At 41.0% G+C, this 25,604-nt stretch overlaps 1 protein-coding gene across 1 annotated transcript in view; it reads left to right on the forward strand.

Moving 5' to 3' along the window:
- Nucleotides 1-25,604, forward strand: part of THBS4 (thrombospondin 4) — a 46,764-nt gene that overhangs the window by 15,394 nt on the left and 5,766 nt on the right. Inside the window, exons 3-15 of the mRNA XM_011377432.1 lie at nucleotides 7,184-7,431; nucleotides 9,574-9,682; nucleotides 10,070-10,152; nucleotides 10,495-10,546; nucleotides 10,754-10,965; nucleotides 12,427-12,564; nucleotides 14,767-14,835; nucleotides 16,599-16,751; nucleotides 19,934-20,038; nucleotides 20,686-20,793; nucleotides 21,086-21,245; nucleotides 22,561-22,679; nucleotides 23,556-23,608. Of these exons, the coding sequence (XP_011375734.1) occupies nucleotides 7,184-7,431; nucleotides 9,574-9,682; nucleotides 10,070-10,152; nucleotides 10,495-10,546; nucleotides 10,754-10,965; nucleotides 12,427-12,564; nucleotides 14,767-14,835; nucleotides 16,599-16,751; nucleotides 19,934-20,038; nucleotides 20,686-20,793; nucleotides 21,086-21,245; nucleotides 22,561-22,679; nucleotides 23,556-23,608 (1,609 nt within the window). The remainder of the gene's footprint in view (nucleotides 1-7,183; nucleotides 7,432-9,573; nucleotides 9,683-10,069; nucleotides 10,153-10,494; nucleotides 10,547-10,753; nucleotides 10,966-12,426; nucleotides 12,565-14,766; nucleotides 14,836-16,598; nucleotides 16,752-19,933; nucleotides 20,039-20,685; nucleotides 20,794-21,085; nucleotides 21,246-22,560; nucleotides 22,680-23,555; nucleotides 23,609-25,604) is intronic.

Below are 25,604 nucleotides of genomic sequence, written 5' to 3' on the forward strand. Positions count from 1 at the left end.
TTTCAAACATAGAGTTCTGTACTACACCACCTGTATATTGCATGAGTGCTCACCACCCAAAGCCTAGTCTCCTCATCATATATTTGATCCCCTTTACCCTCTTCATACTCTTCCCACCCAACTCCCCCTCTGGTAACTCTATGAGTTTGTTTGGTTTGTTCATTTGTTTCTGTTTTATATCACAAATGTATAAAATCATGTGGGTTTTATATGACTTATTTCATTTAGCATGATACCCTCAAGATTTATCTATGTTGTCACAAATGGCAATAGTTCATCCTTTTTTATAGCCAAGTAGCATTCCATTGTATGTACCACAACTTCTTTATCCAGTCATCCATTGGAGAATGCTTAGATTGTTTCAGTGTCTTGGCTACTGTGAGTAATGCTACAATGAACACAAGGTACATATGACTTTACAAATAAATATTTCCAAATTTGAGGAGTAGATAGATACCCAGAAGAGAGATTGCTGAGTCATATGGTAGCTCTATTCTTAATTTTTTGGGGAACCTCCATACTGTTTTCCATAGCGGCTATACCTGTTTACATTCCCACAAGCAGTGTACAAGGGTTCCCTTTTCTCCACATCCTCTCCAACACTCATTATTTCTTGTCTTATTGATAACAGTCATTTTATCAATGGTGTCTCATTGTAGTTTTGATTTGCATTTCCCTTATAGCTAGTGAATTTGAGCATCTTTTCATATATCTGTTACCCATTTATATATCTTCTTGGAAAAAGTGTCCAAGTCCACTGCCCGTTTTTTAATTTGTTATTGTTGTTGTTGTTGAGTTGTATGAGTTCTTTATATATTTTGGATATTAATTCCTTATTGGAGGTATTGTTTGCAAATATCTTCTCCCATTCACTTCATTACCTTTTTGTTTTGTTAATGGTTTCTTTTGCTATACAGAAACTTTTTAGTTTGATGTAGTCTCATTCATTTATTTTTGTTTTTATTTCCCTTGCCTTTGGGGTCACATTCACAAAAACCTCTCTGTTCAATTTTCCCAGCACTATTTATTCAAGAGGCTTTCCTTTCTCCATTGTATGTTATTGGCTTCTTTGTTGAAAATTAGTTTCTCATATACATGTGGGTTTATTTCCTGGCTCTCATTTCTGTTCCATTGTTCTCTGTGTCCGTTTTACTGCCAACACCATGCTGTTTCAATTATTGTAGCTTTGTAGTATAATTTGAAGTCAAGGAGTGCGATACCTGCAGCTTTGTTCTGTTTCTCAGGATTGCTTTGCTCATTCAGGGTCTTTTGTGGTTCATTACAAATTTGATCATTTTTTGTTCTATTTATTTGAAAAATATGGGAATTTCGATAGGGAGTGCATGCAGTAAATTTGTATATTGCTTTAGGTAATATGGCCATTTTAACTTTATTGATTTTTCCAGTCCATGAACACAGAATATCTTTCCATTTCTTTGTGTCGTCTTCACTTTCTTTCAACAGTGTCTTGTAGTTGTTGGTGTATAGGTCCTTCACTTCCTTTGTTAAGTTTATTCCTCGGTGTTTTATCCTCTTTGTTACAGTTGCAAAATGGGGTTTTTTTCCATTTCTTTTTCTGATAGTTCATTGTTAGTATATGGGAATGCAGTGGATTTTTATACATTGATTTTATTTCTTAAAACTTTACTATATTTGTTCACGTCTCTAATAGTCTTTTGGTGAAGTCTTTAAGATTTTCTATGCATAGAATCATCTGCAAAAAGTGACAATTTTACTTCTTCATTCTTGATTTAGATGCCTTTAATGTCTTCCTCCTGCCTGATTGCTCTGGCTAGGACTTCCAGTACTATTTTGAATAACAGTGGTGAGAGTTCCTGATCTTAAGAGGAAAAGCTTTCAGTTTTTCACCATTGAGTATGATGTTAGCTGACAGTCTGTTTTTATGGCCTTAATTATGTTGAGGTACTTTTATACCCATTTTATTAAGTTCTTTAATCTTAAGTGGATGGCGTATCTTCTCAAATGTTTTTGCTGCATCTAGCGATAGCGTAATGATTTTTATCTTTTATTTTATTAATATGTATCACATAAATTGATTTGTATACATCGAACCATCCTTGCATCCCTGGAATGAACTCCACTCAATTGTGATGTATAATCTTTTAAATTTATTGTTGTATTTGATTTGCTAGTATTTTGTTTAGGATTTTTGCATTTATGTTCATCAGATATTGGCCTATAATTTTCTTTTATTGTGTTGTCCTTGCCTGATTTTTCTGTCAGGGTAATGTTGGCCTCAAAATGAGTTAGGCAATATTCCCTTTCAATTTTTTTGGAAGAGTTTGAGAAGAATAGGTATTAGATCTTTGAATGTTTGATAGAATTTGCTAGTGAGGTTATCTGGTCCTGGACTTTTGATTTATGGAAGGTTTTTGATAACTTTTTCAATTTTATTACTGTTCCTGTGTTTAGGTTTTTCGAATTTTCATGGTTCAGTCTAGGAGGATTATATATTTCTAAGAATTTGTCCATGTCTTCTAGGGTATCATTTTGTGGCACGTAGCCTCATAATATTCTTGCATAATCCTTATATTTCTGTGGTGTCCTTTGTAACTTCTCTTTCAGATGAGATCAGGCATGTTCAGGGTGGTATGGCTGTAGATCGTAACTTCTCTTTCATTGCTGATTTTATTTGAGTCTTTTGTCTTTTTCCCTCAGTGAGAGGTTTGTCAATTTTATTTATCATTTCAAAGAACCAACTCTTTGTATTAATTGCTGTCTATTGTCTTGTTTTCTATTTTGTTTAATTCTGCTCTAATTTTTATTTCCTTCTACTGACTTTTGGCTTCATTTGTTATTCTTTATCTAGTCCTTTAAAGTGAAATGTTAGATTGTTTATTTGAGGGGTTTTTTGTTTGTTTGTTTCTTGATGTACGACTATAAACTTCCTTCTTAGTACAACTTTGGCTGCATCCCCAAAATTTTAATATATCATATTGCCATTCTCATTTGTCTCTATGTGTCTTTTGACCTCTTCTTTTGTTTCTTCTTTGATCTAGTAGTTGTTCAGTAGCATGTTGTTTAATCTCCATCTTCTTTTTGAAGTTAATTTCCAGTTCCATACCAATGTAGTCAGAGAATATGCTTGGTATGATTTCACTCTTCTTAAATTATTGAGACTAGTTTTTTGCCTTGATATATGGCCTATCCTTGAGAATGTTCCATGTGCACTAGAATGTATAATCTGTTGTTTTGGGATAAAAAGCTCTGTATATACTTATTATGTCCATTTGACCTCATGTTTCATTTAAGGCCAATATTTCCTTATTACTTTTCTATTTGGAAGATCTGTTCATTGCTCTCGATGGAGTATTTAGATCCCCTACTATAATTGTGTTTTTGTCAGTTTCCCCCTTTAGTTCTATAAGTAATTGATTTATATATTTTGGTGGTCTCAAGGTAGATGCATATATATTGAGCAGTATTGTGTCTCCTTGATATATTATCCCCCTTATCATTATAAAATGTTCATCTTTGTCTCTCATTACTTTTTTTATCTTGAAATCTATTTTGTCTGATGTAAGTACGGCTACACCTGCTTTTCTCTGGATGCCATTTGCTTAGAGTATCATTTTCTGCCCCTTCACTTTGAGTCTGTTTGTCTTTGTAGTTGAGATGTGTCTCCTGAAGGCAACATACAGTATTCTAATCCTTCTCACTACTATGTGTCTTTTAACTGGTGGGCTCAGTCTATTTACATTTAGGATGATTATTTATATACAGGAACTTCCTATAGCCATTTTATCTTTTGTTTTCTGATTGCTGTGCATCTTCATTGTTTTTTCCTTTGTGTTTCTGTTTGCTATTTTAGTTTGGTGGCATTCTTTTTCTCCATTTCCTCTTTTTATGTTACCCGTCTTAGTTCTAGATTTTTGTTTTGTGGTTAGCATTAGGATTGTGCAAAAAAAAAAAAAAAAGTTCATATGTATAATAGTCCTTTTTCTTCTGATTTTATCTTATCTCCATTAACTTGTGCAAATTCAGTCATTCTCCCCAACCTTTTTTGTTTTTGTTGTCACAAACTATCCCTTTATATGCTATGTGTTCATTTCCAAATTGCAGAAGCTGTAGTTTTTTTAATGCTTTTATTCTCTTTAACTTTTATGTTTAAGTGTTTAATACCCTATTCTGAATAAGAGTTACAATTTCCTGCTTCTGTCTGTCTGTCCATCAGCTTACACTTTTATATCCTTTTGTCTTTTTGTTTCAGGTAGAATGGGTCCTTTCAACATTTCTTGTAATGCAGGTCTTGTGGTGGTAAATTTCTTCAGCTTTTGTTGGTCTGGAAAGCCTTTATGTATCCTTCATATCTAAAGGATAACTTTGCTGGATATATTGTTCTTGGCTGGTGATTTCTCTCTTTCAATACTTTAAATATTTGATTCTACTCTCTTCTAGCTTGTAGGGTTTCTGCAGAAAAATTTAATGATAATCTAATGGAGTTTCCTCTATAACAGGGGTCCCCAACCCCTGGGCCGCAGACCAGTACCGGCCCATGGCCTGTGAGGAACCAGGCCACACAGCAGGAGGTGAGTGGTGGGTGAGCAAACGAAGCTTCATCTATATTTGCAGCGGCTCCCCAGCACTAGCATCACCACCTCAGCTCCACCTCAGATCATCAGGCATTAGATTCTCACAGGAGCACCAATCCCTGGTGTCAAAAAGGTTGGGAACCACTGCTTTATAGATTAGAATTTTCTTTTATCTGTCTTGAGAATGGTTGTTCATGGTACTTAATGGCTTATTCCTCTACCTAGGCATTTGAGGGATTGAAATCTTTTTTTTTTTTTTTTTTTGGTACTCACCTTTAACTGTTTAGTGGGTTGATAAGTAGCACTCTTTCTTCTGTTTTCCAGGAGGTGGTGCTGAAGTGCAATTTTTGTTTCCTCTTAACTGCACTACTGGGACTTCCAGGATCTCTGTGGGGATGTGTTTCTTGGCTGTGAAAAATGTCCCATATTCCCCAAGGAGGTGGGCATCCCCTCTCTGACAGAGTTGCCTCAGTCTTAGGGCACCATTCCCATTGTGGAGTGTATCAGGCATTGGGGTTCTAAGCCTGTGAGTTCCCTGCACTGCTTACCTGAAACCAGAAGCCACCTGCAGATAGCCATACTTCACTATCTGAGATATCCCAGCTGCCTCTGTTGAGTTCCACTGTGGTAGATGGAAGAGGGGCAGTCAGTGAGAGGCAGGTTCAAGCATCTGCAGCTTTGTTTTTTCCACTGAGTTTTGCTGCAATGAGTACAGGCCACTCTGTCTGGAATGCTGCTTCTGCCCCTTACAAACTGACTCCTCTGCTGCTGGGTCTGCTGGAGTTGGATAGGCTACGGGAGGGTGAGGTGGGCACAGATGCATGTGTCTGCAGCTTTGTTTTTTTTCCCTCTGGTGATGGCGGCTGCTCAACTGCAGCCACCAGCATTTGTACCACTTCTCCACCCCTGTTCCTGGGCTCAACCTCAGTGTGTACCAGACTCTGTTCTGCTGAGTGGGGTTGGCAACCTGATTCTCCATTGCTACTGGAGCCACAGCAGGTACTAGACTGCATCTGCAGCTCTTGTCTCTGACTTTCCTCATCCTGCCTCCCTAGCTTGCTCTAATACACCCACTTTCAGACATTTCAATGTTTGGGTCTCTCAGACACATTCATATGTTCAGAGAATCCTTTGCTGAATCCTCTGTATCCAACTCGGTATAACTTTAAGGGAAGACACCAAGAGGTTTTCACATGATGCTGACATCACTCTCTTTTTGTGTTTTTAATATACAACAATTACATAGTATTCCATTTTATGATTATAGCATGATTTAAGTAGCTAGCCCTCCATCTCTTTTTAGATGCACATGTTATACCAAATATTTGTTATAATATTTCTGAAATGAATGTTCTTATCACACGTTTTGGATTTTCTTTTTTCTTTTTTCTTTTTTTTTTTTTTATGAGTTCACTTCCTAGAAGTGGCATTGCTGGGCCATAATATCTGTACATGTTTAAAGTTTTGATGCACATCACTAAATTGCTCTCCAGAAAAGTGCTACCAATTTAAGACTACCCCACCCCAGCGTAGCTAACTCAGATCTTTGGAGCTGCAATTATGTGTTTGCTTCATCAGTTATCCAGCAACAATTGCACTCAGCCTTCAACCTTGTTCCTAGGATTGTTTCTGGTGATGAACTTGGGTTTGGCAGTGATACCTGTGGATAGAACTGGACATATTCTTTGTAGACTCACTAAGCCCTTGGAAGCAAATCGCTTTAGTCTTTATAGCCAACTTCACTCAATGAGGTTCACTCACAAAGGTTCAGCATCCAGGAGCAGATTTAGCTCAGGGCTCAATACATTCAGAACAATAATACAGTAAAAAGCAAGGCAGAAAACCAGAGTTTTAAAATTTTCATGAATTTTGATTTAGTGAGCTTAGGATATGTGAATGGATAGCTACCTGTATTAAAATAAATAAATAAGATAGTGGCTCTCTTTCCTAGTCTTTCTTTTGCAACTATGGATACCTTTGATTTTCTAACTGAGCATTGTTCAATTTGAGGATGGGTTGCTGAGGGGCAATATGACAGATTACATTCAATTCACCATATGCTTACAAAGGCCTATCCATGCCTAGCATTCTTTTAGTCATGAGATAAACCACACTCAGTTTCAGATTCTAGTCCTGCCACTTACTACGTCCTTGAGGATGTTCCTTCATTTATCTAAGCTTCACTTTGTGCATCCATAGGTATTCCAGTTTTGCAGGGATGCAATGAGTAGAAATTAAGTGTTTAAAGCAACTGAGGGCAGCACCCAGCCCCATGCTAGTGCTCAGTAAAGGTTTGTTGAATTAATGAATTCATGCCCTCAAGAGCTTGCTTGAATTTTAGTTGACTTTTCATAGGTTCTGTTTGCTCATTGTACTTATCATTATCTGAAATTATATCATTCATTTTCAGATTTGCTACTTATTGTCTGTCTCTCCATGAACATATACATTCTCAGCAACGGAGTGGGTTTCCAGTGCTGAGAACAATGCCTGGCACATGAGATGATGAATATTGATGATTCCAACTTGCTTGCATTCTTTCCAGTGACCCAACCTCGTGACCTACAGGCTGTTCAGCATAGAACCACCCTGTCTCCCTTATCTCATTATTTGTCTATGCTTGTTTCCAGCCATCCTCCGTTACTTGAAGAATGATGGGAAGATCCATTTGGTGGTTTTCAACAACCTGCATCTGGCTGACGGCAAGCGGCACAGGGTCCTCCTGAGACTGAGCAATTTACAGCGAGGGTCTGGCTCTGTAGAGCTCTATGTGGACTGCACCCAAGTGGATTCTGTTCACAATCTCCCTAGAGCTTTTTCTGGCCTCTCCCAAAGTCCTGAGTCCATTGAATTGAGGACTTTCCAGAGGAGGGCACAGGTAGAAACCCACAATCCATTCTCCAAAGTGGAAAGATGGGCTGCCGAGGCTCAGGGAACTTAGAGGAGTATGCTGAGGTCGTGAGTGGGTTTGATTCTGGCTGCATAGTGGAACCACCTGCTGAACTTAAAATTAAAAATAAAATTGGATAGAGGGTCCATCCTCAAGACAAACTGAGGTAATCGTTCCTAGGCATCAGTATTTTTTAAAATACTGATTCTGAAGTGAAGCCAAAATTGAGAGCTTCTGCTTTAGATGATCAATGGAGACTTTGGGATACAATTATAAAATTGAAAAGAAATGGCAAAAAAAAAAAAAATTAACTATCTTAGAATGATAAGATGATCTATTTTTCTAGTTATAATTCATTATTTTTAATGAAAATTAAAATAAATGATTGGAAACTGCCAAGTAATTGGAATAACATTTTTCACTAAGTCTTATCAGAACAACCCTAACAAAAAAACCTTATTGCTAACTTAGTTCCATGTGCCCTTAAATATCTCAGCTCCTCTTTCTTCTGTTTTATGCTGCATTGATAGTGTATTTTTCATTATATCATTACATCTGCTATAGAAATTGCCACATATATTTCTTTTAGAATCATATGTTAGCAAATGCTGTATTTCCTGTAAAGAACCATATTCTTTGTCTTTTCCTTTAATTATATCTGTAACTAGTCATAGTTCTGATTTTATCTGATGTGGAAGTCAGTACCAAAATCAGTAACTATGTTCGTCTGTTATGGCCTATAATATTGTAGTCTTTCAGTTCTCAATCCTCATTTTCCATTTTTATCATATATGCTTTAGTTATAAGCTGCTCCAAGCACTTTGTACAAAGAGGCAGGCTGTAAGCAATAATTTCCATTATAACTAGGAATGCTGAAAAGTTTTAGATAATATGAAAAAGCCTATAAACCTAATACTAGAATTTGGTGCTAGGAAAATAGGAAGCATTTTTAGGTGGAAATTCCGAGAAAACTAAAATTCAAGATTTTTTATTTTGTTTATGCAGAGATAGACATATACGTATATATATATTTAGTGTAAATTTATATAGAGAGAAAAAAGATAAATTAGTAGAGAGATATGCTAAAGTTTATTTCCAAATCCCCAGAGTAGTCAAAACAATCAGAATGACAGCAGAAATTGTATCACTAACCAGAAATTAGTGTGCACCACCAAATAAGTCAATTTCTAAACGCCAGAAGTCAGCCACTACCAGGTCATCAGAAACTATGCTGATTGGAATTTTCTCAAAAGTCCTTGCTCCTTAGACTATCAGCAGGTGCTACAGTACTCTTTGTCTTTATAGTCACCTACTCATTCACTTAATTCGTCAATAAATAGGCACATTCTAGGCATTAAGGACAATGCGGTGGGCAAAACAGTCATGGTCTTGCCTCCCAAAAGCTTATAGTTCACTGTCCAACACACTATCTGTTACATAGCACATGTTGCATGCATCTTAACTTAGCTAAATTAAAAAGTAGAATTCCTCTGAAAATTCTTAGCATATTTATTTCTAAAATAAGGATAATGACTTTGCATTGGCAGATAACAAATTTTTTCTCTATCATAATAGGTATGAGTAAAAGTCACAAAATAAAGGGGTGAGGAAATTGACTTTGTGACTAACAATGATATCAACAAGTAAAGTGAAAATATGTCAACTGCCTAATAATCATAAAATATACTGTTTATCATTCTCATAAGCCAAGAAAATCAGAGACTTTGCTAAAACCTAGACCTCCTAAAAACAATAGTTTAAAATTGAGATGTATATTTATTACAGTCTAAACTACATAACCAAATTCCCTACAATTCTTAAGAGATTCCTGCCACAAAATAACTTTTTTACTATGAAGTGAAAGTATTTCTTCTTCTCAGAGCCATCTTCATGAACTCTCAGGCCAAGTTCGATGCCAGCATTTTCCTCAGCTAGTGGCTGCTTCTATATTTGCTTCAGTAAAAAGGATAGGGCTGGCAAGCTTTAGGAAAAATGCAAACCCACAAAATTATGTAAGATGTCAGAGTCTAAGTATACAAGGCAACTCTGTTACGAAAGCTGTGTGAATATGCAAGCACATAGCTTTTGAATGGCATCAGCACTGTGTGGTATGAATCTGATTTCTTCCAGGACTTCTTGGAAGAGCTGAAGCTGGTGATGAGAGGTTCGCTGTTACAGGTGGCCAGCCTGCAAGACTGCTTCCTGCAGCAGAGTGAGCCACTGGCCACCACAAGCACAGGTGTGGGCTCTGGGCAGTTTGCAAACTTTGATCAATACAGACAAATCCTCAGGCCCCTGATGGGCTGGGTCCCATCATGGAAAGGTGGGCTGTCAGCAGAGTGGTCTTATAAAATGTGTCAACAGAAATCAGTCTGTTGTGCCAAAGTCTAGGGCAAGGAATATTTTCATTACTCTTTTCTATTTTTATAAGTCATATGAATTTGAACTAGCCAGTGGCATCATTATCATTATCACTTTTTAGGTGAATTAAATGAATTATACCAAGTTAGATTCCTATACCCTAGGTTTTTGTCGTAATTATTCTCTGGGAAATCATTTGTTTTTGAGTTACCATAGAAATGGCTGTCACTGGATGAATGCTCCTTATCTTTTGCTGTTGCTGCAGGAGACTTTAATCGGCAATTCTTGGGGCAAATGACACAACTAAACCAGCTACTGGGAGAGGTGAAAGATCTTCTGAGACAGCAGGTAACAACCAGGACATACCATCAGAAAAGCCCCAGTCTTATCAGAGACTGCGAGCTAGTGGAGTGGCAGGCCTGTGAAGTCAGCGGGGCGGACCTGCTGCCAGACCTCAGGTGGCCCAAAGCAGCCCACCACCCTGGGACTCTGCTAGAAAGACTCCGGAAATGAGGGACAAGCATGTGATAAACATATCATGGCTCCAAGCAGAGCGGGAACCATCAAGGGTTACTTTAGATCTGCTTTAAGTAGTGTTTCATAGCTTGCTGCACATGGGTTCTTTTATTCCTGGATTATGTATCAGGTACTCCTTTTCAATCTTTTTTTTTTCTTTTCCTATTTCTAAAGGTTAAGGAAACAACGTTTTTGCGAAACACGGTAGCTGAATGCCAGGCTTGTGGTAAGTGCTTTTCTAGTAACTGACTCATTCTGAGGTGGACGAGCAGACTGAAGAAGGGCCTGGGGTAAGGCAATGGTGGCTGCAGTTTCTGGTGGGTTGGCACAGAGATAGAGGGAAGAGAAGTTCATTGAAAAAATAAATTTCATTTTGTATCAGGTATGTCTTCCTGGTGGCGAAAAAGTCTATGAGGTATTGTTTTTCCTCTAGGTCCTCTCAGTTTTCAGTCTCCAACCCCAAACACACTGGTGCCTCTGACACGCCCGGCACCCCCGGCACCCCCGGCACCCCCAGTGCGCCAGTGTGACTCCAACCCGTGTTTCCGTGGAGTCCGATGTACCAACACCAGAGATGGCTTTCAGTGCGGGCCCTGCCCTGAGGGCTACACAGGAAATGGGATCACCTGTTCTGATGTTGATGAGGTAAAAGTTCAGCCGGACAGGGTAGAGGCTCCCTAGGTATCGTGCACACCTTCTAGCTTATGGGGAAAAAAGCCGTGCTGATGACCGAGAAATGACCTGGGTTGTCCTTTAGGCTACTTAAAAACTACTTCCTCATGAGCCCTTAGAGACCATGAAACACCATGAGCAGCAGGAGGAAGGAGGCATGACACACAGTTGTAGCCATATTCATGATATTGCCACTGTGTTTTCAGCTCTTCTGCTCGTCCATGTTGCTACAATGCTGAGATTTCGGCTTTATACTCTAACATTGATTATTTATCTTAAGCAGTCTGTTATAATTTTGATTATCCACACTTTCATAAATGTGGGAGGGGTTAGATCTGTGTACAGATATATTCCAGAAGTTGCGACTGATTTCTTCGGGCTTCCTAAAATAGAGCAGAAGGGAATCTCAAACCAACAAGATCTGTTGAGAAGGTCCCATAATTTGTAACCAAAAGTGCCCAGGGATGGCTCCAGAAAGACACATATGGCCAATAGAGACTGGTTGGCTGGCCACCAAAGCCCCTGAAGTAGACTGTTTCAAGACCATCACTAGCCAGTCACTTGTCCAGTCCCAAAGTACTGTCCACAGTAGGTAGCGAGGCTGCCATCAGAATGTGACTTTCCCTTCCCTCCCGGCCAGAGGAAGGCCAGAAGGAGAAATGGAGGAGGCAAAGTACATGCAAAGACAGACAGACACACACACACATACACACACACGCAGGCAAGCATGCAGCTCCTGCAGGTTTGTGATAGCACTCCACTGATTATCTCCCCAGGTAGTAAGCAATTAAGATGCCTCTAGTAATCCCTCAATTGCAGAAACATTTCACAGAACTGCATCTGGTTTTTATCTGTGCATTTTATCCTGTCCTTTTGAAAGGGCAGGAAGTGGTCGTGTTTTTTATGTTAATCGTAGTGGTAAAAAAAAAAAAAAATCAGAACCAATCTGCTAGACTCCAAGAGCCTTGGAACTGCCATGGACTTGATAGGTGCAAAGGCAGGCACAGACCCTGATGGATCACCTCTTACTGGCCTTGCTTTGTCTTCTCAAGGTTTTTTCTTTAGTTGGTTCAAAAATGCCAGCAGGACTCAACAGCCAGCAGACAAGTGGTCCAGGAGCACCATCCTTTTATAGAAATTTCTACATTCTAAATTAGACTATCAAAGAATTTATACTGGGAGATAGAATGATGAACATTTAGGACCCTTTTCAGGTGGCTGTGTCATTATTCTGTAATATAGCAAAGCAACCCCAGATTGTGTGGGCCGGGGTTTCCTACGGTAACTATGAAATTGGAAGCCTTTATTTCCTTTTAGCATTGTTGACCACCAAAAAATGAACAGGTAAATGAATAAACAAGCATGTGCAGATAAATTGGAAGTTCGAGAGTGTTTACTCCACATGACTAAAGACTAAATTTTTTTTTTCTCCAGTGCAAATACCACCCCTGCTACCCGGGCGTGCGCTGCGTGAACTTGGCTCCTGGCTTCAGATGTGATGCCTGCCCAGTGGGTTTCACGGGGCCCATAGTGCAGGGTGTTGGGGTCAGTTTTGCCAAGTCAAACAAGCAGGTGGGTTGAAGTTATGGTCTTTCTATTCATTCGTTACCTTAATTACCAAAAGAAAAACTTTGGTTGGTTCCAACCTCATCATTATAACCCTTTCCCTCCTTGAGCAGCTAATATTATGTGGAATGTTATGGAGCCAGTGAGCAAATCAGGAAATTTTTCATCATCATTTCTGAGTATATATGTTGGTAAAGTTTAGTACGGAAGAAGCTATTAAATTGGGACAATAGACTATCACTAGAAAAACAGTGAATGAGGTAATATTGCATATGTGGCATGATTTCAGGCTTATTTTGTTGGTAGCCGTTGAACATTTTGTCCTGAAGAATAACTTGAGAATCAAAGAAACAAAAGTTTGAAAAATTAGGTCGTTTTTATAGTCATTGTGCTGATCAGAAGCTGTTTTAGAGATGAGAGGATTTCAAGAGTAGAAATGATCCCCAGAGGAAACCCCCCTTCTTCTTATATAAGCTATAAATTGCCATAAAGCTCTTGAGCACTTTGTGACAGTCTCCATTTATTTCCAAACGTTCTACTATATCCTGGTCATTATTTAACTGACTGACTGTGAAATTCTTTTTGATGTTTTCAGCCCTTAAAAATGGTTAGTCTATAAATATATTTTACTACCTTAGGGAAATTATTAGTTTTAAACAAGGGCAGAGTTCATTATTTTCTAGCTGCCTATCAAAGGATTCTAGAGGGCATCATTTTTTAAACTAGAAAAAGAAGGCAAGCTAGACAGATAGGAATGACAAAAAGCCATTAGAATGATGATGACCCAAAATGTTTTTTCCCTCTCCTCTAAAAACAAAATCTCTAAGACTAAATCAAGGAAAACAGACAAAATAAAATAGAAGGTGCTTTATGTAAGCTTTTAAGGAGCACTTCCCAGTGGATTTCCGGGAATATGGCAGACTGAACTGAAGCAGAAGGGAGTCACCTTGATAAAATTTAACAGATTTTAATACATCATCTATATCAAAAGAAATAAAATGAAATGTGTAGGTTCTGGAAACAAAGAAGGAACTCAGAACCAGAGCTTCGGGTGGAAGCTGATGCCACCGCAGCTCATGGGAGGTGGGAGCTAGGTCCTAAGGGTGGGGTGCACCTAAGTTGGGTAGTCTTGGACCTTTAGAAAGATCTAACTCCCTTGCATAATGCCAGGAGCCTCAAAGAGCTACTTTACCCATTGCAAGGAGATGAGAAAACTTTACTAGCCCCCAAAATCAATAAAAAAGCTTAATGTCTATTTGAGATAGGGTTAACAAAAAATGAAAATTGCCTAAACAAATCAAAGCTCCAAGCTTATATCACATACAGTTGTGGGCTCAAAATCTGTGTTACACATATAATGCAGAAACACAAGCCAAAAATTAACCTAAGAACCAGCTCCAGGGCAATAAAATCTCCAGGGCCCTGACTAACGTCAAAACCATATCATTTTGGGAAGAGATTCTAAACTCAGGGCCAGAGGCAAAGGCAGGGGCACTAAGGACATGCTTATAAACAAAAATGGCAATTTTTATGACACAATCCCCAAAAGGAAACATATAAAATAAGGTCAAAAACAAAGAGAAAAGGGAAGGAGTAGATACCATAATTAAAGAATAGAGCAATTGGGGGAGGCAAGTTTGAAAAATAACCAAGTAAAATTTATTCAATGAAAAATATAATCATTGACATTAGAAAGTCAATAGATGGGCAAGACAGCTAACGGAATTTATATATTGGAAAGGAAATCATCCAGAATGCAGAACAGAAAAATAGAGGGAAAATATGAATGAGAGGTTAAGAGTCAAAAGAAGAGATTAAGGAGAAAGTCTAATATATGTTTAATTGTAGTTCCAAAGAAAGAGTAGAAAGAATAGGAGACGAGGGAAGCTGAGAATTTTCCAGAATTACAGAAAGATAGGAATTCTCAGATAGAAGTAATACATTGAGTCCAAAGCAGATTAAAGAAGAACCTTCTTGACTAAAAAAGGTTGTGGAACAGATGAATCCTACCCATTGTCTTTAAATAGCAAGTAAGAAACTATCACTTGAAATTAAGCACAAACTGGTACAAGCACAGGGAAATGGCTAACATGATGCCCTGATTACCATTCCACCTGAAATTCCGTGTCTTCATATGACAATGTCAAAACAAAGCCAAATTTATTTGCATTTCTACTTACACTATCTCTTTAAACCTTTCTGCACTAGATCTGCACTGATATTGATGAGTGTCGAAATGGAGCCTGTGTTCTCAATTCTATCTGCGTTAACACCTTGGTGAGTATTTTTTATGGCTGATGTTATCAAAGCAGATGTCATTAAACCAAGTGTACGTTTATAAATCATAACCCCAAAACACACACAGAACACATGGGCATAATTTATTTGATTGACAAATGAGAATAAAAGTTTGTGCTGAAAAACAGTTTTTAATATGAGTAACTTTATAAGTAATTTTTTATATAAAAATAATTTTATAACTGCCAAACTTATTTTTTTAATCTTCTATCAGTGTTGCAATGTTGGCCTTTTAGATAAATATTTATTGACTAAAATATTGTTGTATTTTAAAAGTATGAAGAGCTTCTTAGTTTATATTACTAGTTCAATATTCCAGAATATGAATTTTATTGGCGATGACACAATCCCCAAACGACATTCATTATTTCCATAAACTTTTCAAAAGTCATTTGTGTTCAATGAAAATGCTTTGTACATAAGGGATCTAAAATTTAAATATTCAGATATGGGTTTTATTTTCTGAAGGTTTCTGTCAACTGTTTCCAAGACCATAGGTGAAGAATGTCAACAAAAGAACTGCTGATTCCTTGTATAACTGCTTCTAACATACTATATGACACTGGGAAAGTTATTTAATCTCTAGGTTCCTAGTTTCCTTGTATGTAAAAGCACTTTAATAAGTATCAGGTCCCTTATTTTAACCCTCAAAACCCTGTCAATAGGCACATTTATCATCCCCATTTTACAGTTGAAGAAACTGAGGCACAGAAAGGTTACATAATTAGGCTGAGGCCACACATGTCATAAGACTCCAAGTCTGGCTGCAGAAGAGCCTGTGTTCTTATCCACATGCTGTACTGCCTAGGAATACACGGGGATTTATTCCTTCTTAGCTTTTTACCAGGACACAGCCGGTCTACACAAAGAGAATAGGGAGACATTGACATAAAGGTAATAACTAAAGCCATCCAGGGAGAAGAAAAGTACACAGTGAGATTCTAGAAAGCAGAACTCCAGAAAACCTAAAAAATAAAGAAATAGGCAAAGAAAAGAGAACAGAAGCTACAAAAAGGAGAGAACTGGCCAGATGGAGTAGTCCAATGAGGCTGACAGATCAAGAAAGATCAAAAAGCAGCCTTTGAATTTGGCGATTCAGGGTTATTAGTGACCAAAATCATTGAGTTGTGTATCTTATGTGGGTCTCTTTCATAATATCTTTCATAATTTTATCTCAGTATAGATGGTTTAAAAAAAAAAAAAAAAGCCATGCCTGGCCCTGGAAGTGCCATTGCAATGGGGCCGACCGCTCATTTGGCAGGTTTCTTCCATAGCGGCCTACCTCATGAAGAGTTCTCAATGCAAGGCCACTCACAGTTCTCTGAAGCCTGTTCTTTTGTCACTCAATTATGAAAAAGCCAAAGGAATCGTTTTAAAAAATTCTAACTTGCATTTTAATCAAACCATCTCCCTTGTCCCCAGAGTAAGGACTTGATGGGAACTTTCAGCTCTTTCCCATTTTGCTCTCCTCAGTGGAGCTGGCAAGTGAAAAGAATGGTTCACCATCTAACCTTCTGCCTTCAGGTCTTCCATTCATGCCTACATGGCCTGTTGCAACTTCCAATCTTGTGGTGTCTTCCCCAGTATTCACAAGATCTTATAAGACATACTCCTAAGCAGAGGCAGGCATGGGTCTCACTTAATCCTAGCATCATCGAGTACGTATAAAAGTAAATACAGTCGCAGTAGCTTTGCTCACAGTCCTGAGTCCTTGACTCCTGTCTTGTCTTTGCTCCTTGCAGGGATCTTATCGCTGTGGGCCTTGTAAACCCGGGTACACTGGTGATCAGACAAGAGGATGCAAAACTGAAAGAAACTGCAGAAATCCAGAACTGAATCCTTGCAGTGTGAACGCACAGTGCATAGAAGAGAGGCAGGGGGATGTGACGTGCGTGGTAAGTTGTTACTTGCTTTATCATTTTTCCTCTTCCATTTTAAACAGCATCTCTCTCTGGTTTCTACTTACTTCAGGGTAAAAGTAACCAAAAATTAAAACATTTTGATCAGGATAAACACAGTATGTAATAGTAAGAGAGTCAGCTGGGTATGTGGGCAGCAGTCAGAAGGTCATCTAACTGTCAGCTGCCTCTTCTCTCCTTATTGGCCATGGGTCAACACTGTTCCCTTGGGCAGCTTAGTGGTAGAGCCTCAGCTCCCGAGCATCCTCTGTGGAAGGCCTGAGAAGTGAGCAGCATTAGCTACTCGTTTGTGTAATTTGTTAGCATACTGCTGTCATTTCTAACTGTCCAGTTTCAAAATCTAGCCTAATACCCCAGGGGGTGGGTCACAGTGGAAAAGTGGTGGGTTGCTGTAAACCCTCAGAGAGAAACCTCCTGTCTTCCAGAGGTGAGTAGGAGGGGGTGGATGGCACCATTCTCTGTATCCACTTTCACCCAGATTCGGGAATAGCCCAGTGGATGGTCACTCTTCCTGTGCATTTCTCAGCCCTGGAGCTGATCTGGGGAGGAGGAGGCTGGAAAGAGAACACAGCAGTCATGGCCTGATGTAAGCCTCATGCCAGACGGGGGTGTCGTGGGCCCTTGGTGAGGAGAAAGGCTTGTTTCTGCCATCCACTCCCAAATCTCAGGTTCCAGAGTCCATGGCGATTCTAGGCACTGATAGATAAGTCAGCCATTTCCAGCTGCTTACCTCCTCCTTCCTTCCCAGCGAGCCAGGCCCTTGCAGGCAGCCCTCAGAGTCTGAGAGTCACAGGTTCATGGCAAGCATGTCCGAGTGGCAGGATGGATTCTAAGAGACTCTTCCCTCTTCTCTATACCTCAAACTTAGATTTCTTTAAGCTTGTGATTTTTTTCTGCAATGAGCATATCACTTTTCATATAGGAAAAAAATGATAAAAATCAGAAATTAAATAAATGTAATGGCATCAGCTCTCTCAGGCAATACAACGCAGGAATAGGGTGGATGAGAGAGGGAAAAAAACAGTAGTTTCTCTAATTCCTGTTGATCGGGCATGTTTATTACCATTGAGAGGCAAATGTATATATTTAAATCCTCATTTTCTGCGAACAAATTAACGACTTCCCAGGGATGGTGGAAACCAGTACATGTGCAGTCCAAGGGCTCTTAATATGTTTTTGAATTTGTAATAAGGCGCAATGACAGATGGTAAAGGATTAATACACTTGGTGTGACTACTGAAATAATTTAATCAGCCAGAAAATGGCTCATTAAAAATGTATTTGTTCCTAGAGGAAATTTTTTTCTTCATTAAAATGAGTCAAGGACCATACCCCAAAGCTGAGCTTTCCAAGCCTTTTGAAGGTCCTTTTGAAGCCGCTGAGCGGAAGGAGGGGTGTTTGGAATCCTGCCTTCAGGATCTCTGGTTGCAGAAGGAGAGTACAGATGATTGAGAACAGGCCGGCTGCCACTTAGAAAGTCACTGGTCTTAAATCGCCTTATTTTGATTAGTGAGGCCAGGAAATTTAACATTAAATTTAACATTTTCCTATGTAAAGTTTCCTTTTTCTCTTCGCCCTCTGTTCCCCACACCCTTTCCCTCTCTCTGTCCTTTTAGTTGCCTGTCGTTTTCCAGGTCCCTTCTCCAGTGTTCCTTCTGCCCGCCTCTCCTGCAGGTGCCCATCCTGCTCCTTGGCTGGGTTCCTAGGCTCCATCTCATACCTATCTCTTTCTTTCTGGTTTGTCAGACGCCCTTTAACTAGGCCACCTAAGATCTGGAATATCCAAGGAAGAGCTCAGAGTGCACGTTAACCACCTATAAATAGCAAAAGACATCAGACTGGACAAGCTTGAGTTCAAGTCCCAGCCTGAGACTCTGAGCCTAGTTGATTCTCTTGTGAGACGGGATAACAGTGACCTTGCAGCATCATTGAAACAATTGGAGAAAACGGCTAGAGAGTCTGGTATAGAATAACTGGTATTTTAATGACTATTCTGCTGACAGTGAGGCTTGCTTTCAGTGGCTGATGCTGGTCCAGTACTTGGGTAGACTTCTCCAGAGAAGCAGCAAACATACAGACCCAGAACTACACCTGTGGGACCCTTCCCCTGTTAAAAGGGTATGAATACAGGTAAAGCACCTTAGAGCAGGGGTCCCCAACCCCTGGGCCACAGACAGGAGGTGAGTGGAAGGCAAGCGAGCGAGTGAAGCTTCATCTGTATTTTCAACTGCTCCCCAGCACTAGCATCACCGCCTCAGCTCCACCTCAGATCATTAGGCATTGGATTCTTATGGGAGCACCTGTCCCTGGTGCTAAAAAGTTTGGAGACCGCTGTTTTAGAGGGTTCTTCCTTTGGTAGAAATTGATCTAGAAGACTGTTAGATTCGGAGATATGACTGTGGTTCAAGAATGATAAGGAAAGTACCACGGAAGTCGCTCTACCCATTCTTGCGTTCATGCATTCATTTCTACTGGGAAAAGAAAGTAAGAGAATCACGGGGAGAACACTGACGACAACTCCAAATTACAAACACCCTTCGAACTAGGGACTCCACACTGAGAAGCCAGTGCATGTGCAGAATGACACATGTACTAGGATTATTTGTTGTAGCATTGTTTGCAATCTAAAAAGATTTTTAAAACCTGACACCCACCTGCAAAGGACTGGCTGAATTAACTGAGGCACATGCATATCATCTTATGTGTGATAAATCTGTGGCCATGAAAAAAAAAAGGACATAAATCTCCACAGAGTGATATGGAAAGAGCTCCAAGATACTATTTTTTAAAAAATCCAGGTGCAGAACAGTGTATATGTGAATGCTACCCATTGTGTTAAAGGACAAAAAGAAAAATGATGTGTATCTGCTTGTCTGTGCATAGCCCATCTCTGAAACTGTGCATGAGAGCTGATTCCTCGATCGCCTAAGCTAAGGGAACAGGAGTGGGAAGGAGTTCTCACTATATCTCCCTTTGTACCTTTTGAATTTTCAACCCTTAGACTATTCAAAAAACAGTTTTAAAATCATACCCAACAATGCCATCTGGCTCCTGGCCCTCCCTGCGGGGATGCACGCACAAGAGCAGAGGCCCATGTAAGCCACCAGCCTCCCACCAGGCTCAGCTTCCCAAGCCACTAATGGGCTCTCCCCTCACAGTGCGGAGTCGGATGGGCTGGTGATGGCTACATCTGCGGAAAGGATGTGGACATTGACAGTTACCCTGATGAAGAACTGCCGTGCTCTGCCAGGAACTGCAAGAAGGTAAGGAAGGCAAGCTGGAGAACACACACTCACTCACTCACTCACACTCTCACACTCTCACACTCTCACACTCTCACACTCTCACACTCTCACACTCTCACACTCTCTCTGTGGCTTTCCAAAGCCACATCTACATGGGGGAGAGGTTCTGCAGGTTCCATTTAAATTTGCATTTTTAGAGTAGCCGCATCTCAAATGTAGCAAAACAGCCATTAGCAATGAAGCCAGGCAGCCACAGTTGTCTTGAGAGCAAATATAGTTTTTGACTTAAGACAGATGTAGATAGGGGGAAATGGGGAAAACTTGGTAAAAGAGTACAAACTTTCATTTGTAAGTTGAATGAGATCTGAGGAGCTAATGAATAACATGATGACTATAGTGGATAACACTGTATCGTATAATCGAAATTTACTAAGAAAGTAGAATGTAAATGTTCTCAGCAAAAAAAGTAAAGGGTGGTAAATATGTGAGGTGATGGACCTATTAATTCACTCAATATGCAGAATCCTTTCACAATATATACATATATCGTATCACATCGTACACTTTAAATATCTTACAATTTCATCAATTATACCTCAATAAAGCTGGGGGAAAAAAAAAAAAAGATAGACGTAAATGTCTCTCTGAGCTGTGTTCCCCCTTAGGACAACTGCAAGTATGTGCCAAATTCTGGCCAAGAAGATGCAGACAGAGATGGCATTGGCGATGCTTGTGATGAGGATGCTGACGGAGACGGGATCCTGAATGAGCAGGTACCTGCTTTGCTAGGCCTATGAATTGCCACATGCCAGGGATGGTGGAAGAAAGCCTATGAAGTCAACTATTTATATTAATCATCCCAAATGTTAGTTTCCAGGCCTGCGTTCCCTTAGCACTGCAACTTTTTATTCTAAGATTCTCAAATGTTTAAAATATAAAATTGATGAACTTGGGCCTCCTGAGTTCTGACAACTTATGACCATGGTGGGTGGAGGTTGGCCAGCATCTACCACGGTAGGGATGCTGTAAAAGTCTGAGTCAGTGTTCAGTCTTCTGATCCTTTAGGATAACTGTATCCTGACTCACAATGTGGATCAAAGGAACAGTGACAAAGACATCTTCGGGGACGCCTGCGATAATTGCCGGGATGTCCTAAATAATGACCAGAGAGACACTGATGGGGATGGGAAAGGAGACGCCTGTGACGATGACATGGATGGGGATGGTGAGTTTGTCTCACTTTGTCTTATATTAGGGACTCCTCTGTCCTTTTTCCCTTGTTCCCTGCTAAGGCCAAGAATAGAATTACTAAGAGGGCCTTCCTGCTCTGGGTGGTTCCACGCAGCCTGCGTCTGGGGGACCCAAGGTCCACTTGTGTCTGTAGAAGGAGACTCCACAGCCCACTCCCCTACTTAATAACTCTGGGTGTTTCTGGAACTCTACGTCATTGCTAGCAAATTTACAGGACTTACTTCAAGCAGTGGCTTGTCAGGGCTATGTCTTTGCAGGGCATCTGTCTTCCAGATTATACCTTTCCCCACCCCCACCATCCTTTTCATGCACGAGAGTCCTGGAAGTGGAGAATTGAACAAGTGGACCCCGAGTAGGGTCACAGGCTACAGCCCCTGGGTCAGGTTCCTCCTGCAGAGAATCAGGCATTTCGTGGGAGATGTGGACATCCCCTGCCTGTCCTGGAGATGCCGTGGAGGCAGGGCGGCTGCATTGCCCAGCTCCAGGGTCCATCGAAGGAGGGTGGATTGTAGTCTGTGTGAATGGCACTCTCTGGAGCACAGTCTTGTCTTGAGGAAGGACAATTTTTCCTGTATAGCTTCCATAACATACACACGACTATTGTCAAAGTATAGGCTGGATCTGCTAGTTTCTGAAAAACATATCACAGGCCCTTGAAAATTTTCTTTTAGACATACACCCTCCCCCCGACACACACACACACACCACTCCAGAATATCCACACCTCCCCACAAGCCCAACTAATGACCCAGATCCAGTGGTGTGCCGGTAAACAAACCAGCTCAACAAAACAAACCGAAAAAGCCCTAAGTTGCAGCATTTGTCAGTTTCCATAATGTAAATACCACTCCCCCCACCAGTGATTCCACGATACCAGTATGAGAGGACATGATTGAACAGGAAGCTGGAAAGAGAGGCACGATGGGCCTAGCTCCAGCACCCCACTGCCCAGACCCTTGGGTCCTAGGTCTAGCTCACACCCCTACAGGGTCCTCCCTCTCCAGGGTCAGCCCACCTAGCCCTCATGACAAATTGCATTGACAGCCCTTGATATCTTAAACAAATTATAACTCAGTAGATAAATGCCTCAGATCAATTGTTCATTTTTAAGTCTTCTAGAATCCATCCTTTGATGTTACCTCCAAATAACTACTGGAAAAGGCAGTGGCTCTCTGAGGACAGCCCAGGCGGATGTCACTCACCACATGCCCATGTATAGCACCTATAGGCTGTGTTCCAGACCTGTGTGTGACATTCGCCTGACTCAGGGAAGCATTCCTTTCTCACAGGAATAAAAAATATTCTGGACAACTGCCCAAAAGTTGCCAATCGTGACCAGCGGGACAAGGATGGTGATGGCGTGGGGGATGCCTGTGACAGTTGTCCTGATGTCAGCAACCCTAACCAGGTTAGTAGGATGCAGGGGAATTCAAACTCTAGGCTGAACTCCCCTATGCAAAGACTCATGCAAGACCAGTGTCTAGAAAAACAGCAGGGCCCACCAGCTCAGTTCTGTGCCGTTGCCATATACCCAGCAGAGCAGAAGTGGTGAAATTGCATAGTTTAGGCCTGGAAGTGACAGGAAGAACATCACAGGAGCTCTGAGGCCCTCTGGACCAATCTCACAGGCTGTAGGGCGCCTATGAGATTAGTAATATGAGTTCAACGATGCCCCAAACAAGCTTTTTTCTGCTGAAAGGAAAATTTAACATGGAATTAACTGGGATCCCTGTGTCCCTTTAGTCCCCACACCCCCCTACACAGCCTATGTATGGACATTTCAGATTAAGTTCAGTCAGCAACATGTCTTTTCCCTTCTCACTCCTCCATCCTGTCTGGATAATGGGGGATGATGTGGCATGTATTTTTAAAGCTCTGAGGTAGGGAGTCATTGCTGCCCCGTGACTCACTCTCTGGCTCAGTTCCAGAACACAAAAGCAAAGCAGAATCAGTTTGCCTTACCCAGTGCCTGTGGCTGGCTCCCTTCCGACCCATGCCAGAGTTCCACGTCTCCACCTGCCACCATGCTACCCCGGCGCCCTTTTCAGATATGCTCATCTGGTGTGTAGGCAGCCCATCCATGGAGCTTGATATTTTGGAAGGCTTTTCTGAAAATTCAGCCGTGTGCCTACACCAATCTGGTTGTCCTTTTACAGTTTTGCAACACCCCGATTCCAGAGAAATAATTCCTGAGGTCCGGTGACGATGGGCCAGGTCTGCCTTCTCTGGAACATTCTGTATTTGCAGGCCCAGGAATAAATAACACATTCTGTTCTCTTTGCAGTCTGATGTGGATAACGATCTGGTTGGAGACTCCTGTGACACCAATCAGGACAGGTATGGTACATCTCCCAGCTGCGTAAGGCCAGATGAAACATCAGGAGAACTTTATCTTTCAGAGCTTTCAGCTGCTACCATGCTTTGGGAGATGTCTGGGTAGATTGAGCTGCTGGTGGGACAGTAGCCCTGCCTCTGGTCAGGGTCACCACACGTCTCCGAAAGTTCTATATAGAGGGGTGACAGTATCAGGAGGGGCCCTTAGGGACTCTAGTGAGATCGTATTTGAGGAGAGGCAATATAGCAACGTGCTTCAGAGATGGGCCCTGGAGTGACACAGCTAGATACGAATCCCAGCTCCTTCACTTACAGACCAGCGATCCTTAGGCAAATTACCTAATCTCTCTGTGCCTCAATTTCCCGATCTGTAAAATAGGGATGGCAATGGAACGTAGCTATGGTGAAGACTGAGTTACTTTATGAAAAGCGTATGTTATAGTTTCTGTTACATAGATAGTGCTCAATAGATTTGAGCTCTTTTACTATTCTTTCAGCTCAGGAAAGCTTCACCATCATCCCAAAATAGAAAGCTGTCATTTGGGAAGGGATCACATTTTATCGTTCTTAGAATTTTTTCATTCATTTTCCTTTATTTGAGTGGATTTGTTGTATGCAAATGGATTTTTGTCAATCCTCCTAGCCCCGCGTGGGTGGAGTCCTAGGTTAAGACACAGGGCTGGATCAGATGCTATAACAACTTCACCAAAAACAGACAGGTGCAGCTCTGCCCTAGAGGCTCCTGCAGTGCAAGGCTCTACACCCTTTCACCTCTGCAGGGAATCCTGTTAGAGGTGGCGGGACCGGGATGAGAGGGAAAGGATTCCAAAAGGCAAAGCAGGAAGAAACGTTGCTGCTCTCCTCAGCCGCCTCTGAGGCTGCCCTGCAGGCAGTGGTTCTTGAGCCCAGTCTTGCTCGAGGACAGCTCCTATCAAGTCCCATGCCATCCTTGTCCTTGTTGTAGAGGACATGCTAGCTAAGTGAACTTAAACATACTTCTCAGTCTCTCAAAGTCTCAGTTTCTTCATCTGCAAAGCAGAGATAATTGTGTCTCACAGGTTATGGTGAAAATAAAAGGTAATGTAGGTAAAGCTCCCGGCACAGTGCTGGTCCTCAGCTGACCTGCAGAAGACAGTGACTGTTAGTGATCACAGCATGAGAAGAGGCAAGTCAGCGACAGAGTCTGACACAGGATCTTTGCTTTTGAGTGGAAAATGGGTCTGGTACTCTGATAACTTCCCTAAACGATGTCCATCCAGGATGTTCTCTGTTGCAGGTCATCCTGCGCTCTGACTGCTAAGTTATTTCTAAAATATCCTAACCCACCATCCTCTAGGTATTTGCATAGAATGAGTCATGCTGCTACATTTTAATTCCCACAACCTTGAACCTTGGGGAGGAAGACAGGAACTGCTTGTTTTTGCATTAAAATGTTCAGGGCTATGTAGAATGGCTGCTAATGGAAATAGCTCAGTTTTATGATTTACAAAGCAGCCCTGGAATTCCACTGTTTGAGCTATGCCGTCTTCTGCTTGTCCAGGTTGGCCTAACTTTGGGACCCATCTGGGAAGCGTGGAATAAAGAGCATGGACTAGTCCCTAGTTTCTCTCTCCTGTTCCATCCTAGCCAGTCTAGGGGCAGTTCCCAGCCCCAGATTGGCTCAGGGTGGAGCAGGGCGAAAAGAGTATGTGCTTGGATTCTAAATAGCCATGGGAGGTCTCCATCAACCTAAGGAAAGCTCTAGGGACATGGCAGTAGTCCTGGAAAGAAGAAAAGTCAGATGGGCAGAGAGATTCTGAGAAGCGCTGTAGACGAGGACTGAGCCCAGCCTACATGCCAACCTCTCAGGAAGGGGCTGCCATATTCTCTTGGGCATTCACATCTGATCCTTCTTGGGTCTACTGGCCACAAATTGTGAAGAGTAATAGAAAAGGAAACGTTGTAGGGCTACTAAGACCAGGCTCATAGAAGTGCTTTTTCCTACATTAAAATTGAGTAT

The sequence above is a fragment of the Pteropus vampyrus genome, unplaced genomic scaffold, assembly GCF_000151845.1.
Source record: "Pteropus vampyrus isolate Shadow unplaced genomic scaffold, Pvam_2.0 Scaffold11, whole genome shotgun sequence".
NCBI classification, from domain to species: Eukaryota; Metazoa; Chordata; class Mammalia; order Chiroptera; family Pteropodidae; genus Pteropus; species Pteropus vampyrus.